A 13,933-nucleotide genomic window follows, 5' to 3' on the forward strand; every position below is an offset into this window, starting at 1 on the left:
TGCTGGGTCAGGATCTATGACACAAGTCCTCCCGCAGATGCCCAATACTCGAATCCTTTGAAAACAACACTCTGCAACCTGTGGAGCCTCTATTGAGACTTTGAGTAATCGGCCCTCGCACAGTATCTCGAAGAATATGGAGGGTACAATCTCTGAGCAAGCTCGAACTACGATGAGGACCTCGAGTCCCGTGAAGGCCCCCATCCATCTGGGAGCTGCTGTCTCTAGAGGTGTGAGCCACTCAGCTGGTACTGCCTATGTGATGTCCTGACATATGCTTTGCACCCCTCTTATGCCCGGCAGCTGGATGCTCTATAACTCCTTTGACAAACCTGAGAACTGCAGCCAGTCACCTAAAGTGCGTGTTGGACCCTCTGCCATGGGACCCCAAGAAACATGGGCCTACTACGTACCAAGCGGCACTCTCTGAGTGCTGACCATGGGGTTCCAAACAAGGGGCTGTCTCAAGCGTTCCTCTGTGCAAGTGAGCTGGAATTGCTCCAGGCCTCTCCGTAGCTGCTCCCAGGAGCGAAGCAGGCTCACAGAAAAACGATCCTCCAGTCTCCTGCTTAGACCAACTTTGCGCATCTCTGTGAAGATCCATCTGATGGAAGGTCTCCAGGGGCCTCCTGCCTAAGGCACTCGAGCTCTAAGCCATTGAAGCAAAAACTCCTTCCAGGACTCCTCCCCTGGAGACAAGAGGCCGACAACCGATGGGCCCTAATCAGCAGCCTGACACTGTGGTTCATATGGCTTGCTGCTTTCGCATTTGAGGCCAGAGCATTTCCACTTGAGACATTTGGCTAGAGCTCATACACACCCTACGAGGCCAGTTTGACCAGCTTCAGGGTGGATCGGATCGCATGAGGGAGCATTGACAAGCTTTCCTACGACTATGGAGTTCGGGCCTCTTCTTCACTATTGAGCATGGGACCCCTCGATGGCATTACCGCCCACTAGTGTGGTTCTTCCCACCCCCTATCTCCTAATCTAGCCTACATTTGTACATATTTTTTCAGCTGGGAGAGTCTCCCCTCATGTATCTTTTCCTTCGGGGGTATTGTAGCCCAATGGGCGATTTTTAACTAATAGAAGGATCTGTGTTTTGAAAAAAAAAAAAGGAATACCAAAAGGGGTGTCAGTCTTTGGGGGCAGTGCATTTGGAAGTGGAACTTTGCCACTTCGTGTGGATTCTCCTCTTCTGTGTGTGTGTGTGTGTGTGTGTGTGTGTGTGTGTATTCAAGTTTAGTTTAGTTGTTTGCAGTTTCTTCACGTGTGTTGCTGTAGATCTTCGGCTTGGAGTGTCCAAGTCCATTACAAATTAAACTTGTTTTGTCAAGTGCAATGCACACACAGATCTGATACCAATGTTGGGTGAAACGCACATAGAGCTCCGATACCAATGTCAGGTGCGGCGGAAGTGTGTAAAGGGTTTAGCTCGGATCTAGGACTCCGCACAGACACAAGGCTACTTTACTTCACTTGCAAAAGAACTGAATTGAACTGAATGAAAGAGAGAGACGTAGAGGGAGAGAAAGAGACGATTCGGCATGTCGGGTCCCAACCACACTCAAGGACCCCCTTGCTCTATTGCCAGAGCAAGCACTTTCTTTATTACTTGCACAAATGCTGATACAATGATGCTAAATGGCGAGATGCTGAGATGCTAATGGGTACTTGATGCTAATGATACTGGTACTGGTAAGGTGCTGATGGGTACTTGCTGGAGGTGTGGGATAGTGTTGAGGCTAAGGTCTGGATACTACGGGTACTTGGTATTCGATACTACAGGTACTTTGGTACTCGGTACTGCGGGTACTATTGGTACTGAAGGTACTTGGGTGCTAAGGACCCGAAGGTCTTGTTGATCCCTACGCTGAGCTAGGTAGGAACTAAGCCAAAACACAAGGGGTGCTAGATGCTGGGGTACTGCGTCGACGACGACGATGACAATGAGGGGTACTTGTGTTGCGATGTTGCTGAGGTGCTAATGGGTATTGCTGGAGATACTTGGTACTGTGACGAGGAGGAGGAGGAGGCTGCGGGCTGATGTGCTATCGTTGGGGACGGCGATGGTTGAAAAATTAAAAACGCTAGTCCTGCTGGCTGATCTGAAAATGTTGCTGATCCGCAAGGGATGATCGCTGAATTCAGGGTGCTTAGGGCTAGGCCGAGGGGAAACGTCAATGATGGCAGAAAACGTTGATGGGTGCTGGGTAATGCTGAGAAGAGGGTGCTGTCGATACTACTTCGTCTTCTGCCTCTTCTGCCTTCTCTAGCGCCCAAAGGGCTTCTTTCATAGGTCTTTTAGCCATTTGCCCTACCTACTTTTAATGAATGTCATGTCAAAGTCACTTATTAATAAATGACTTAAAGTGATTGTTCATATGCATATATGCTTAAGTGACTTAACTATGCAAGTGAGGGGATGCAACTATGACTTGCCTGATCATGCACGTCCTTCTAGAGGCTCATAATGCGAGGCTAGATCCTAAGCTAGCTAAGGGTGAAGCTAGACTGTAGCAGTAGCTTGTCTATGTGGGGCAAATGTAGTGCGCACGTGATGTGTTTGGATGTGGTTGGTATCTTTTTAAACTTGTTTGGACTTGGCGGTACACACACCTTGAGCGGATGAACTTGGTGGTAGACTTGTCTTAAGTGGATGAACATGGTGGTATACCTGCCTTACGCTGAGGAAATTCCTGCTTTAAGCACATGCTTGAGCAGCTAGACTCGGTGGTATACCCGCTTTGAGGGATGGACTTTATGTCTTAATGTTTTCGTGAATGCATTTGTAAGTTGTGCATTATATGGCATTGGCATTGGCATTGTGTTGCAAGTGTGAAGCATAAGTTTCTAGAAATTTGATTGTAATCATCAAGAGTTCTCGCTTGGATGAGATAAACTAGAGAGTTGGTCTTAGTGCATCAAGAGTTTTGGCTTGGATGAGATAAAGGTGATGGATGGTAAAACTAGTGCATCAAGAGTTCCTGCAAGGATGAGATGACTAGATAAATCATTACTTTGAATATCAAGAGTTCTAGAAAGAATGAGGTGACTAGGAAGATCGCTATTATAGAATTTTGAAAAGGATGAGATGACCGGAAAATTATAATTGTGGAACTGGATGTTGTGTGGATGCATGCTGCAGAATGTACTCTTTAGCAGGAATGGCCATTGGCACGTATGCATGAAGTCGGTGTCTGTTCTAGAATTGGATTTCTTTTGCATGGGTTATTTGGGGGGTATATCACAACTTGGTGATTTGGCATGCTAGCATTGAATCAGGAGGACTGAGGAATAGCCAGGCCCGCAATGCACCGTAGCAGAGGACCCTTCTCTGACATCGGTAGTCAGGTGATTTGCGGTGGGTTTTGTGCCGCAAATCGCGGGAGCGGCGGTTCAGACTGGATGCTTGACGCTTTTTGGGCTACAGTTATACTGGAGGTGAACTTTCTAGCTTTTGGAGTGCTAGTTTTTTATTAACAGTTGTTTCCAGGGCTTTTTAGCCATGTAAAAGCAAGAGGCCAAGTGCCTATAAAAGAGGCCTTGTGCAAGTTCTAGGCATCCAGTTGGAGCTTGCATTGGCAATTATATCTGTGAAGATCAATAATAAAGAAATACCCCAAGGGGCGCCTAGTTGAGGGGCTAGTGCATTTGGGAGTGGAACTCTGTGTCTCATCTCAAGTCTCTAAAGTTGTTTCCAGTTGTCATTTTCTGTTGGCAAGTGGTGCCCTTTCTGGTTGCAATAGACCTTGCCTACAGCATCAGGAAGAGGCTTAGGAGTGCGTTTAGTGAATGCCAAGTTGTCATTCGATGGATCTATATGGAAGGCATCATCATCGTTTCATGAGCAACAAGGTACGGTCGTTGTGCACATCTCTTTCGTATCATCGTTTCATGAGCATCAAGGTATGGTTCTTGCGCAATTTAGAAGCAAATACCACTCTGGTAATGGGATGGGGGCCCCTTAAGAGGGCTGGTTGGGACCCTAAGTTAGTGTGATCTCCTTCCCCCTAAGATAGCCTTCACACCTCTCTCTCTCTCTCTCTCTCAAGATCAAGGAATATCCACCAAGTATAGAAGCAAAGAACTTAGTAGCAGAACAACCAAGCAAGAAGGGATGTTTTTGGGCACAACATTACAAAGTAACACGATGGATTCTGTGTATTATGTGCCAGCAGCCAGAGGAATGATGGCTTGAAACTTGAAAACTTGATCTTCTTTGTTGTGTGTGGGGGCGTGCGTAAGTGTGTCAGGCTCTCCTACATGGTTGTTTAAGGCCAAACTTTTATTTCTTGTGGAGACATTCTTTGCTATTTTTGTCAAGCTGAATGTATTACTGATGTCAACTTGAAGGAGCATACAAATGCACTCAACTGGTTGAAAAATGATCAACAGAGTTTTAATACCTCTGTTTTTGCTAGATCATCCATATGCTCTTTTGCCTTTCCTTTTGTGTAGGTTGGGTTGCCAGAGCGTGGTGGAACGTATATCAACAGAATAGGAAGAACAGGTCGATCTGGAAAGGATGGAGAGTCACTACTCCTAATAACAGCTTGGGAGGAGTTTTTTCTTGAAAAGGTTCAAAATCAATCTATCGAGCTATCTTCTGCTCCTGAGATTGACTCTTTGACAGAAGCCAAGGTGAGTATCTGTCTTTAAAAGCAGCGATAAACAAGCAAGAATTTGTGAATTTTTGAGCTACACCAAGCATGATCAATTCAGGACTGAACTGAGCTCGAAACTCATGGCAGATTTTACAAACATTGTCAAATATGGACTCTATGATCAGGTGGCATGCATACCGCACATGGCTGGGCTATTATGCCTCTCTGACAAATCTACCATTAAGTAAAGAAACAATCGTGAGTCATGCCAATGAGTTCAGTTTGGCTATTGGATTCGATGAAACCCCACGTATGTCAAGGAATCTCATTCGTAAAATGGGTCTTTACGGGGTTCGTGGTCTAAAAAAGACAAGGAGAAATAGACCCGAATATGTGCGCAAAACAAATGGTGTCAGTGAAAGTAAGCTGGATCGAGGTAATTTCTGGATCTAATTATCAGGTATTACTATTAGGTAACAACAAAGACATCTTGCTAAATTTTGTTATTATGATTGACTATGCCTCCAGGTGAGACTGTTACTTGCTAAGAAAGGTTTGAAGTTGTCTACCAAGGTCTGTGAGATGTTTGTACTTGGTTGGGCTCATCTCGCATGCAACTCTGTGTGATTATTGGCCTGCTTAAAAGAGACCTTAGTGGAGAAGTGTGTTGGATGCTCATCTCCTAGCTTTTGACATGTGTCTCACTCTATTGCACAGGATGTCGGTAATGAAAGGGCTCACCTCTACAGCATTTACTTGGACCCAAAAATTCGCCTGTGCCTGCTTGTGACTTATTGCAGCTTTGGCAAGAGGTTTTGCAGCATCAACTGTCACTAACGGAGGCAGCTAGGCTCATGCTACCTTCTGCAGTTAGGGTTAGCACCAGTGGGAGACTCCATGCCATTACCGGTCTGCAAGAGGTCTGCATTTGGCCTGATGTGCATCGGCAGGATCCTCTCTCCATGGCATGCTAAATTTTGTCTTGTTTTACATTTTCTCAGGTTGAGCTCAGCCGTAGAGCTAGCTGGATGTTACAGCCCAAGTCTCCACAGTAAGCTTCTGCAAGGCATAGTCTTTGAAAGCTTTGCATTCAAGCTCTTCATTGCAGATTACAGATGGGATTTCAAGTTCGTGCACTTCCAGTAGCTTGGCATCAATGCGAAGAAGGAAAAGGATTAAGTGGAAGTTTCAGCACCAGGCCTTCAAGATCATCCACTGGACGAGGGATCGCATGTACATTGTAGACATCAAGCGTGAATCTCGAAGTAATGTGACCCTAGCGCACACGCTGTCTGGTATGGCATGCCACCCAATCTTCAATGTGATGGTACTCCACATAAAAGAAGGTTGTGAAGCAGGATTAGTATGATTCATGACAAGGACACTTAAGCTTGAGGAAGTTGCTATGACCAAAGCTCCACACATCTTTAGGCGTGTCTTGTGATTCTGACAGCTTACTGCCGGAACATACTCTAAAAATGGTAGCTGGTAAGTTATGAGCCTGCTGTAAAGGCCCTATGTGTAAGGACCTTAGAAGCATTGTGAGTATCAATGATTGTCAGAGGGCTGTTTATGAAAAGGCTTTCTGAAGAAGATGCAAGAAGTATGTTTCCAAGCATTCTAAGCAAGTTGGGATTTCAGAGGCTTCTGAAGTCTTCGTCATCTGAAAATTCAGCATTCTTGTTAATAATATTAGATTGAAGACGCGCTGTTCCATCTACGGTAAGATGCCTCTTGGGTTGAGAGAGCTCATGGAAACATCTTTTCTGATGGAACAACAAAATATCTTTTTGGAATCTTATGCTCTTTGGCTTCAGTTGATGATTCTGGTGGAGAAATTAGGCAGTTTGATTTTTGTGGTGCAATTATTTTACTTGAAAGTATGCAGGTGATGACTGGTAGGTGCAGGTATTGTGATGTGCTTGCAATGCCTACTTTTTGGATGTACAGTTGGTGAAGTTTGTGTCATCGGTCAGGTCAGTCGACTGTTAATGAGATCACACAAGTACTAACTAGTACGGAGCGATGTAGTGATGGATCAATTGCATCTATTATCCCAAAAATTAAGCTGAGCATGTGAGTTCAAAATTAGGGGGTTTTTATTTGGCAAATTTTTTAAAATATGAACAGAAATACATTTATGGAAAAGGGTTTTATTGCATTTTGGGAAAAAAATCTTAAGAAAAAGGGGTTGTTTAAGTAAAACAACCCCAACTTCCCTAACTAGAGATTGCAAGAGACAATTAAGTGTCCTCATCTTAGTGCATTGAAGGTGATATTTCATTGGCCTTTACTTTGCAAGCCAAAATTAGAGACACATTTTGAATGATGCTCCTTTGATTGATGGGCTTTCAATAAGGTCTTTGTTGTTCATTTTGGACAGTCTTCCTTGCCTTTCTTGTTGAATGACCTTGATTCTTCCAACATAAGCATGCATGTGTAGCTAGCAATAACTTGTGCATCCTCTAGTTAGCTATAGAGCACCATTGCTGTAGTTCCACCATGATGTGGTGTGCGCGCGCGCATGCAATGTTTGAAAGGATGAGTAAATGTATTATAACAATCTCAATCTCTCTATGCACGAACTATGCAGTACATTTTTGGAAATATGAGAAATGTGAACTAATAGACGGCATAACATTATACTTGTTAGAAGCTTGTGAACACAATATTTTAAAAAATGTAAGCAACAAAAAGTACAAAAGTACTAAACATGGGGATTGCAACCCTAATGTAGAAAATTCATCTTTTTGCATTTGTGCAATCTAACGCAAATACCTCTCTAGCAATAGAAGAGGAGGGTGGGGCGGGGGCGGGGGCGGGGGGGGGGGGGGGGGGGGGGGAGCTTTAAGGGGATTTGGGAACCCATCCAATGTTAGTCCTCTTTGTCTCTCTATTGCTCACATCATCATTCTCTCCTCTCTCTCTCTAGTCGTTGCACATCTCTCATGAAGTGAAAGGAACTCACTCAGTAAAAGGAACCTTGAGTACACATTGAGCACTCATCCTAAGCATTCACTTGCACACACAAAAATGTAAAAAATACAAGCCTTCATATGCTCTTCACGAAATGGTGTTTCAAGAAATTTAAGAATGTTGTTTTGTGGTGTACACAAGAATGCTTTTTCGTAAAGTACTTAAAAAGGTGTCCTTAAACATTATCTAAGGGAAATTTGGTTTGATAAAGAATTCCAAGATGCTTGAGAGTTCTGAATGAGTTTGAATCCAAACAATAATAAAGAGGCATATCAAAAGCAGAGAATGTACAATATATATATATGTCTATCAGATTCAAGCTGCCAGAACTCTCTACATGCTTTCTTTTTGAGTTTCTTTACAATTTACACATGCATGCACTTCATGTTGAGCTTGAGAAAATTGTCTGATTCTCTTTCATGCACACCTCCATTTACCATTCAGAATGTAAGTAACTCAAAAAATTAAGTGCGGGTGCTGAAGAAAATGGCACTTATTCTCATGGGGAGGTGAGCTTCCATCATAAGGCCATTCATAATCTAGTTAACCTTTGAGTTCTCATAGAGAACACTACGTTGAAAAACAAAGGCATGCTTTGTTTATTTGTGGACTTCAAGAAGGCTTTTAATTTGATACTGTGAGGAATTCTTTGAAGACACATAGAAGAACACCACGTACCAAGTGTTGATTCATATGCAAATTTGCAATTTCACACACATATATGAGAAAATGATGTATCAAGTATGTTTGGAGGAGGAAATTTTAGAAAATCTCTCAAGAAATATTGGTGTTTAGAAAAGATACCCACTTTCACCAACTCTCTTCTAACTCTGAAGTCCGAGAAATCGAAGGCCCAAACATTGGCCATAACACGTCCAAAGGGACAATCTGAACAAAAAATGCTATGCAGTGGTGTATTGAAGCACATCATTCTCAAGTGTATACACCAAGAAGGAATTAAAAAATTTCCTGTTGCTACTCTTGCGATCATGCTTTTATTGGTAGTCGTTTTGGCTCATTCCTTGAAGGTGCACAAAAGTCCATTATTGTTATTGACAACTTTTAGTTGATATGAGGGGAAATACTTTTAAAAAGAAGATTATGATTTTGAAGATTATGAACAAGGAATAATCATGGATTGTGTGTAATAGATAACCACATAACGTTCTAGAAAGGTTCACTTATGTCAACCTTGAGGTTTTGGCAAATAAGAAATGGTGTAAATGTTCTATATGGAAGCTTGAAGCTCAAACAAGAACCTACTATGCATGTGAAAATATGTGCCATCACATAAATTTGTTGAAGCTCAGGGAGTTCACTATAACAATATATTGCTTGCATTTTAGACCTATTTAAATGACTTCTTCTTATTTATAATATCTCATGAATAAAAAATCACCTTTTCTTATTCAATATATATATAAAGTCAATATAGTGCTTGCATATAAGGCCTACTTAAGGATACTTTCTCAGAGGCACAATGAGATTTGTGGAGTACATGATAAAGGTGCACCAAAACCCTACACGTTGGCTTCCTAGAATTGCAAGGAAAGGTTTAAAACATTGAGCTCAAGATGGGTGCAAAATATCGAGAACTGGTTTAGAAGATGGTATTAATACAATTGGTTCAAGATGTATCACTAACTGAATGTCTTAGAGCATGGAAAAAGTCTTGAAATTCACGCTTTATACCTTGTACCATCCAGATTTCCCCAAGTAAAAAAATATTTTCTTTGTTAAGAGAAAAGACAAAATTCTATTTTAGATGCTTGAGCCTATCATCTATGTGTAATTTGTACGAGCTGTAATCTAGCTTAGGTCCCACTCCCTTTAGTGTGACCAACTTAGAACCTACTCCCTTGAGTTTGGTAGGGCGTTAGGGCACTAGGGAAGAGTGTATCTGCTATGCACACTACGTTGCTTGCATGTTTGAGATTTTGAGCATCACACCCTACTTGAATTCTAAACATTGGTGATGTTAAGTGAACTTGTTTTCCTCAAATTTTTAGCCCAAACCACTTCCTACATATCTCTTTCTATTATTACCTAGCTAGATTGTTGACTCTCAATTGCCACTCTCAATTGCACAATCCAAGAGCATCGAGAGTACTTGATTTTTTCAACATGGAGCATGACAAATATATTTTATTTGGCCCCATAGATCAAATTTGAAAGTATATGGCGAGAACATGGCATTCATCCCTGTTTTGTTCTTGCACATACATGCTTAACTGCGACATCCGATAAATTAGGATATCCATCCAAACCTGAAAACCTCATGGTGTTGTGGACCTTTGATCTAGCCAAATTGTGCAAACTTTAGAGCTAGGCCCACTGATAGTTCACAAGTTCGGCTTACCCCAACAACACCCGCTTAAACTTGGGACTTCTTTTCTATCCTCCTTAGTACCAACATGGTGTTTCTTTGGCTCACATGTTGAAGTCATCAACTTCAACACCTCCTTGGCTCAGAGGTTGAAGTCATCCACAACTTCAACGTGTCCCTTTCTATGAGCTTAGTTGACCTTCAATGATGATTTTGACAGAAAGGGGGGAAGGGGGTTAGGCTTCATAAGTGTCTTAATTTCCCTTCAACATAAAACGCCCTAAAAAACCATGACATACATTAAAAAACGAACCTAGCAACCCACAACCTAAACAAGGTGAAAGTTCACTATGGCCTACATAAGGCTATGAAAAGAATTTAATAATAAAAGGTTTCTTTGTGAGAGAAAACAAGCAAGTGACACTAATTTTTTAAAACATTTGTCATAACAATAAAATATTACGTTTCTTGAAAAAAAATATAACAATAAACTATTTAGACTACAATATATTCCAAAAACATAAAAAGTAATGTTTGAAAAACCATCTAGAAGCATTGTAGCAAATTGAGAAAAATAAATGTGGAAGAGGATGAGAAAGATTACATGTGACCCAATATTCAATAGCCCTCTTTAAAGAGAGAGGTACACAAATGTCAACACCTCTCACAAAGACCTAGAAAACATATTAAAAAAGAAATATTTTTACAATGTGGCACTGATCCGCATGTTTTATTCAATGGCCCACAATTGCACCAAAAATTCAACGCTTTACTAAGGAGTCCTTATGTAGTTCAAAAATGAAGGGGGTGCAAATATAAATTTACAAGCAAATAGTCAACCCCTATAGGGAGGATGCAAACCTAGTCTGTGACCAACCCAAAATCAACAGCCAATGGACTCATTTATGTGTCCATTGATAGTTTTAAATAAGTTCAAGATCATTTTGATTGGAAAATGCATAAGTAAATCCTTAGAAACTATCCTTGGAAATGCTCCTTCAAGCTTTCTGAGCATTCTCAAGGCCGAGCATTTTCAAATCTTGCTAGATAAATAATAATGTTAGCTAAAGAATCATCATACATGTCCATGAAAAGAGTAACAACATGATCCATGTCACTAAACTACTTGATCACAGGAGGACACCAAACCCACATTCAAAATCAAGATGTAAAATCTTGATTTTTGGGTCTGTTCATGTAGGAGGGATTGGCTAAGGTAGGATTTTTTGATGAGTTAGAAAGATTTGTGTTAGGCACGACTCAATTCATATGTGAGGGGTTTGATCTGGCACGTGATGTGGTCACCAAACAACTATGGCATCTAAACTTGTTTGGTTGGTATTGATATCCTACCATTGACAAGTATTTGGGATCCTTTCAGAGCTCAAGCTCATGGAGGGAGGTTATGATGTACTCATTTTGATAGTAATAATTCATTATTCCTATGTGTTTCTGTTTAGTTGAAATATTGAAAGTCATGTTCTTTTGTGTCCATCTGTGCACTTAAATTCATTTTCTACTATTCTCTCTCTCTTCTCTTTCTTCTTGAAGCATGAAGCATATATATTCACCATTCACTTGGTGATTTATGAGTTTACTTTCATTCATACACATTTAGGGGTAGCACAAGATGCTAGGTACCATTGGTTGTAGTCTGGCTTGTGGCATAAACTCCATGGCATGTCAGGCATGCAAACTCCTTCCCTATCTTCTACTTTTACACTCTGATGGAATATATATTGTGAACCAATAAAAGATTGGTAAATTGTATTTTCTTACATAGACCCTTGAGGAGGGGATCTCTACAGTAAGGCTTTGATGGTAGGACAAGAAGGTTTTTCTTCCAAGCTCTTGCTATTGGGGCTTTTGAAGCTAGTAGTGGGTCACATGGGTAGACAAGAGCAATTGTGGAGCCTACAACATGGATTCCTTACTAGATGTCGATGAATATCGTGTCTTGCTTGCATTCAAGTGGACAGGTGATCGGGCATGTATTAATGGTAGACGATGTGGTGGATATCAAGAGTATGTGTGACAAGGGTAGCTGACTTGGAATGTGGATGGGCGAGAGGTTGTAGGACATTCAAGGGCAGGCTTGAGGGCTGATGCGGGTGCTCCTAGCATGGAAAAACCCTAGGGGATTTACTAGTAGTACTAGGGAGACATCTCTTGCATGCACCAAAGCTTCCATTTTTACCCCTAGATAGGGAATTTCCCTTTGTAACTACCTTTTTGCCTTTAAACCCCTCCCTGTTGTACACTCATCTGACACCGTATAGTAACCCCTTAATAAACACCTCAAGGGGAAAACAATCTTTTGTAAGGTCTTGTCGCTTCTAGTGTTTTGGTTATGTAATGGGCATTTGCATTTGAGCTTGGCACTGCCTTTCTCAACAAATCCCGAAATGACCCCTTTTTAAAACTCTTGGAGATGTTTTTCTATTTTGCTTCTATAAGGATCGAGTGAAGCTCAAACTGCATAGAATTAGCAGTTTGTTCAATCCGTAGATTCAGACTCAGTAGTTTCCAGAATTTAGACACAACAATCTGACTGTACTACAAAATCAGACTTAGCAATAAAGTGATGGAGATAACGCACAGAAGATGAGTAGAAGTTAGAGATGGAGAGGATAGCTTCCACACAATGTTTGTGGGTACAAAAGAGTTGTACCTCTTTAGGTTTTTTCTAATAGATATAGTGTAGGATTATACAACCACCCGATAAGGGTGCAAGACGGGCATGTGTCCCTTTATCCCAACAACCTCCCACCTAAAGGCAACGTGCCTGAAGTGGATAAAAGAATCAGTTATGTACAAAACTGTAAACACTTATATCTATCTAAGCCCCATTATCTGTCGCGGCAATGAGAAAACTTCTCAGCTGGAAGACCCTTTGTGAGAAGGACTACAAGATTATCATCTGTATGTACCTTGACGAGATCAATGCTCTTGTTGTCAAATAATTCCCAGATAAAGTGATACTTCACTTGTATGTGCTTTGTCTTTGCATGAAAGACAGGATTTGAGCTAGCATGATAGCACTCCGACTGTCACAATGGAGAATCAAAATCTTTGAAATTCCAAGCTCTCCCACCAAGCGTGAAAGCCATAAAGCCTCCTTGTATGCCTTTGTAGTAGCAACATACTCTACCTCTGTTGTAGACAATGCAACACACTTTTTTAGCATGGATATCCAAGAGACTGCCCCGTTGTGAAACATACCTTGAAGTAGACTTCTTGCAGTACGCATGACTAGCATAGTCTGCATCCATAAAGCTCGCCATAGATTCCTTCTGTGTTACCAAAGAAGATGCACAAATCCTTTGTGCCCTTGAGGTACCTCATAATACCCTTCATTGCTTCCCAATACTTTTTGCTAGGATTTTCCATGTACCTGCTAACCACTCCCACTGCAAATGCAATATCGAGACGTGTAGCCAACAAGCATACATCAAACTACCAACGCATGAAGCATATGGAATCTTGGACATTTCAACCTTTTCATCATCAGATGTAGGGCTGTCCCCGCTTCACTAAGTTTCACATATGGAGGTAATGATACACCAATTGCTTTCCCCCCTCCATATGGAAACACTGCAAAATCTTGGATACATATTCCAACTGTGAAAAATGAAGGAGACTTTTTGACCTGTCCCTAAATATACGCATTCCAAGAATATGATTGGCCTCACCAAGATCCTTCATATCAAAGCTGTTGTGTAGGCTTTGACTCAATCTGTCCAATGCATGAACATTTTGGCCCTGCGATCAACATATCATCCACATACAAAACCAAGATAAGCAAACTGCTGTTTATTGCCCTCTTGGTGTACAAGCAATGATCAATCTGACTTCGATTGAACACTTGAGATTTCATGAATGTATCAAATCTCGATACCATTCCGGAGGTGCTTGTTTCAGCCCATACAAACTCTTTTTGAGTTTACATACCATCTTTTCCTTCCCTTTCGTGACAAAAGCATTAGACTGTTGCATATAAAATTTCTCATGCAAATCACCA

The 13,933-nt window shown here is 41.4% G+C and overlaps 1 protein-coding gene across 4 annotated transcripts in view; it reads left to right on the plus strand.

Moving 5' to 3' along the window:
- Window positions 1–6,256, plus strand: part of LOC147459129 (DEAD-box ATP-dependent RNA helicase 26-like) — a 48,814-nt gene extending 42,558 nt beyond the window's left edge. For 2 of the 4 annotated variants that reach the window (XM_086510457.1, XM_086510460.1), the window contains exons 9-13: window positions 4,465–4,647; window positions 4,758–5,046; window positions 5,139–5,183; window positions 5,328–5,530; window positions 5,612–6,256. In XM_086510457.1, coding sequence (XP_086366583.1) covers window positions 4,465–4,647; window positions 4,758–5,046; window positions 5,139–5,158 — 492 coding nt within the window. In that variant the 3' untranslated portion in view covers window positions 5,159–5,183; window positions 5,328–5,530; window positions 5,612–6,256. Of the gene's footprint in view, window positions 1–4,464; window positions 4,648–4,757; window positions 5,071–5,138; window positions 5,184–5,327; window positions 5,531–5,611 lie in introns of all 4 variants that reach the window. The other 2 variants (XM_086510458.1, XM_086510459.1) reach the window with 2 other exon arrangements.
- Window positions 6,257–13,933: the final 7,677 nt, after the last annotated feature.

Source organism: Adiantum capillus-veneris, chromosome 4 (genome assembly GCF_014529385.1).
Source record: "Adiantum capillus-veneris isolate H3 chromosome 4, ASM1452938v2, whole genome shotgun sequence".
Classification (NCBI taxonomy): Eukaryota; Viridiplantae; Streptophyta; class Polypodiopsida; order Polypodiales; family Pteridaceae; genus Adiantum; species Adiantum capillus-veneris.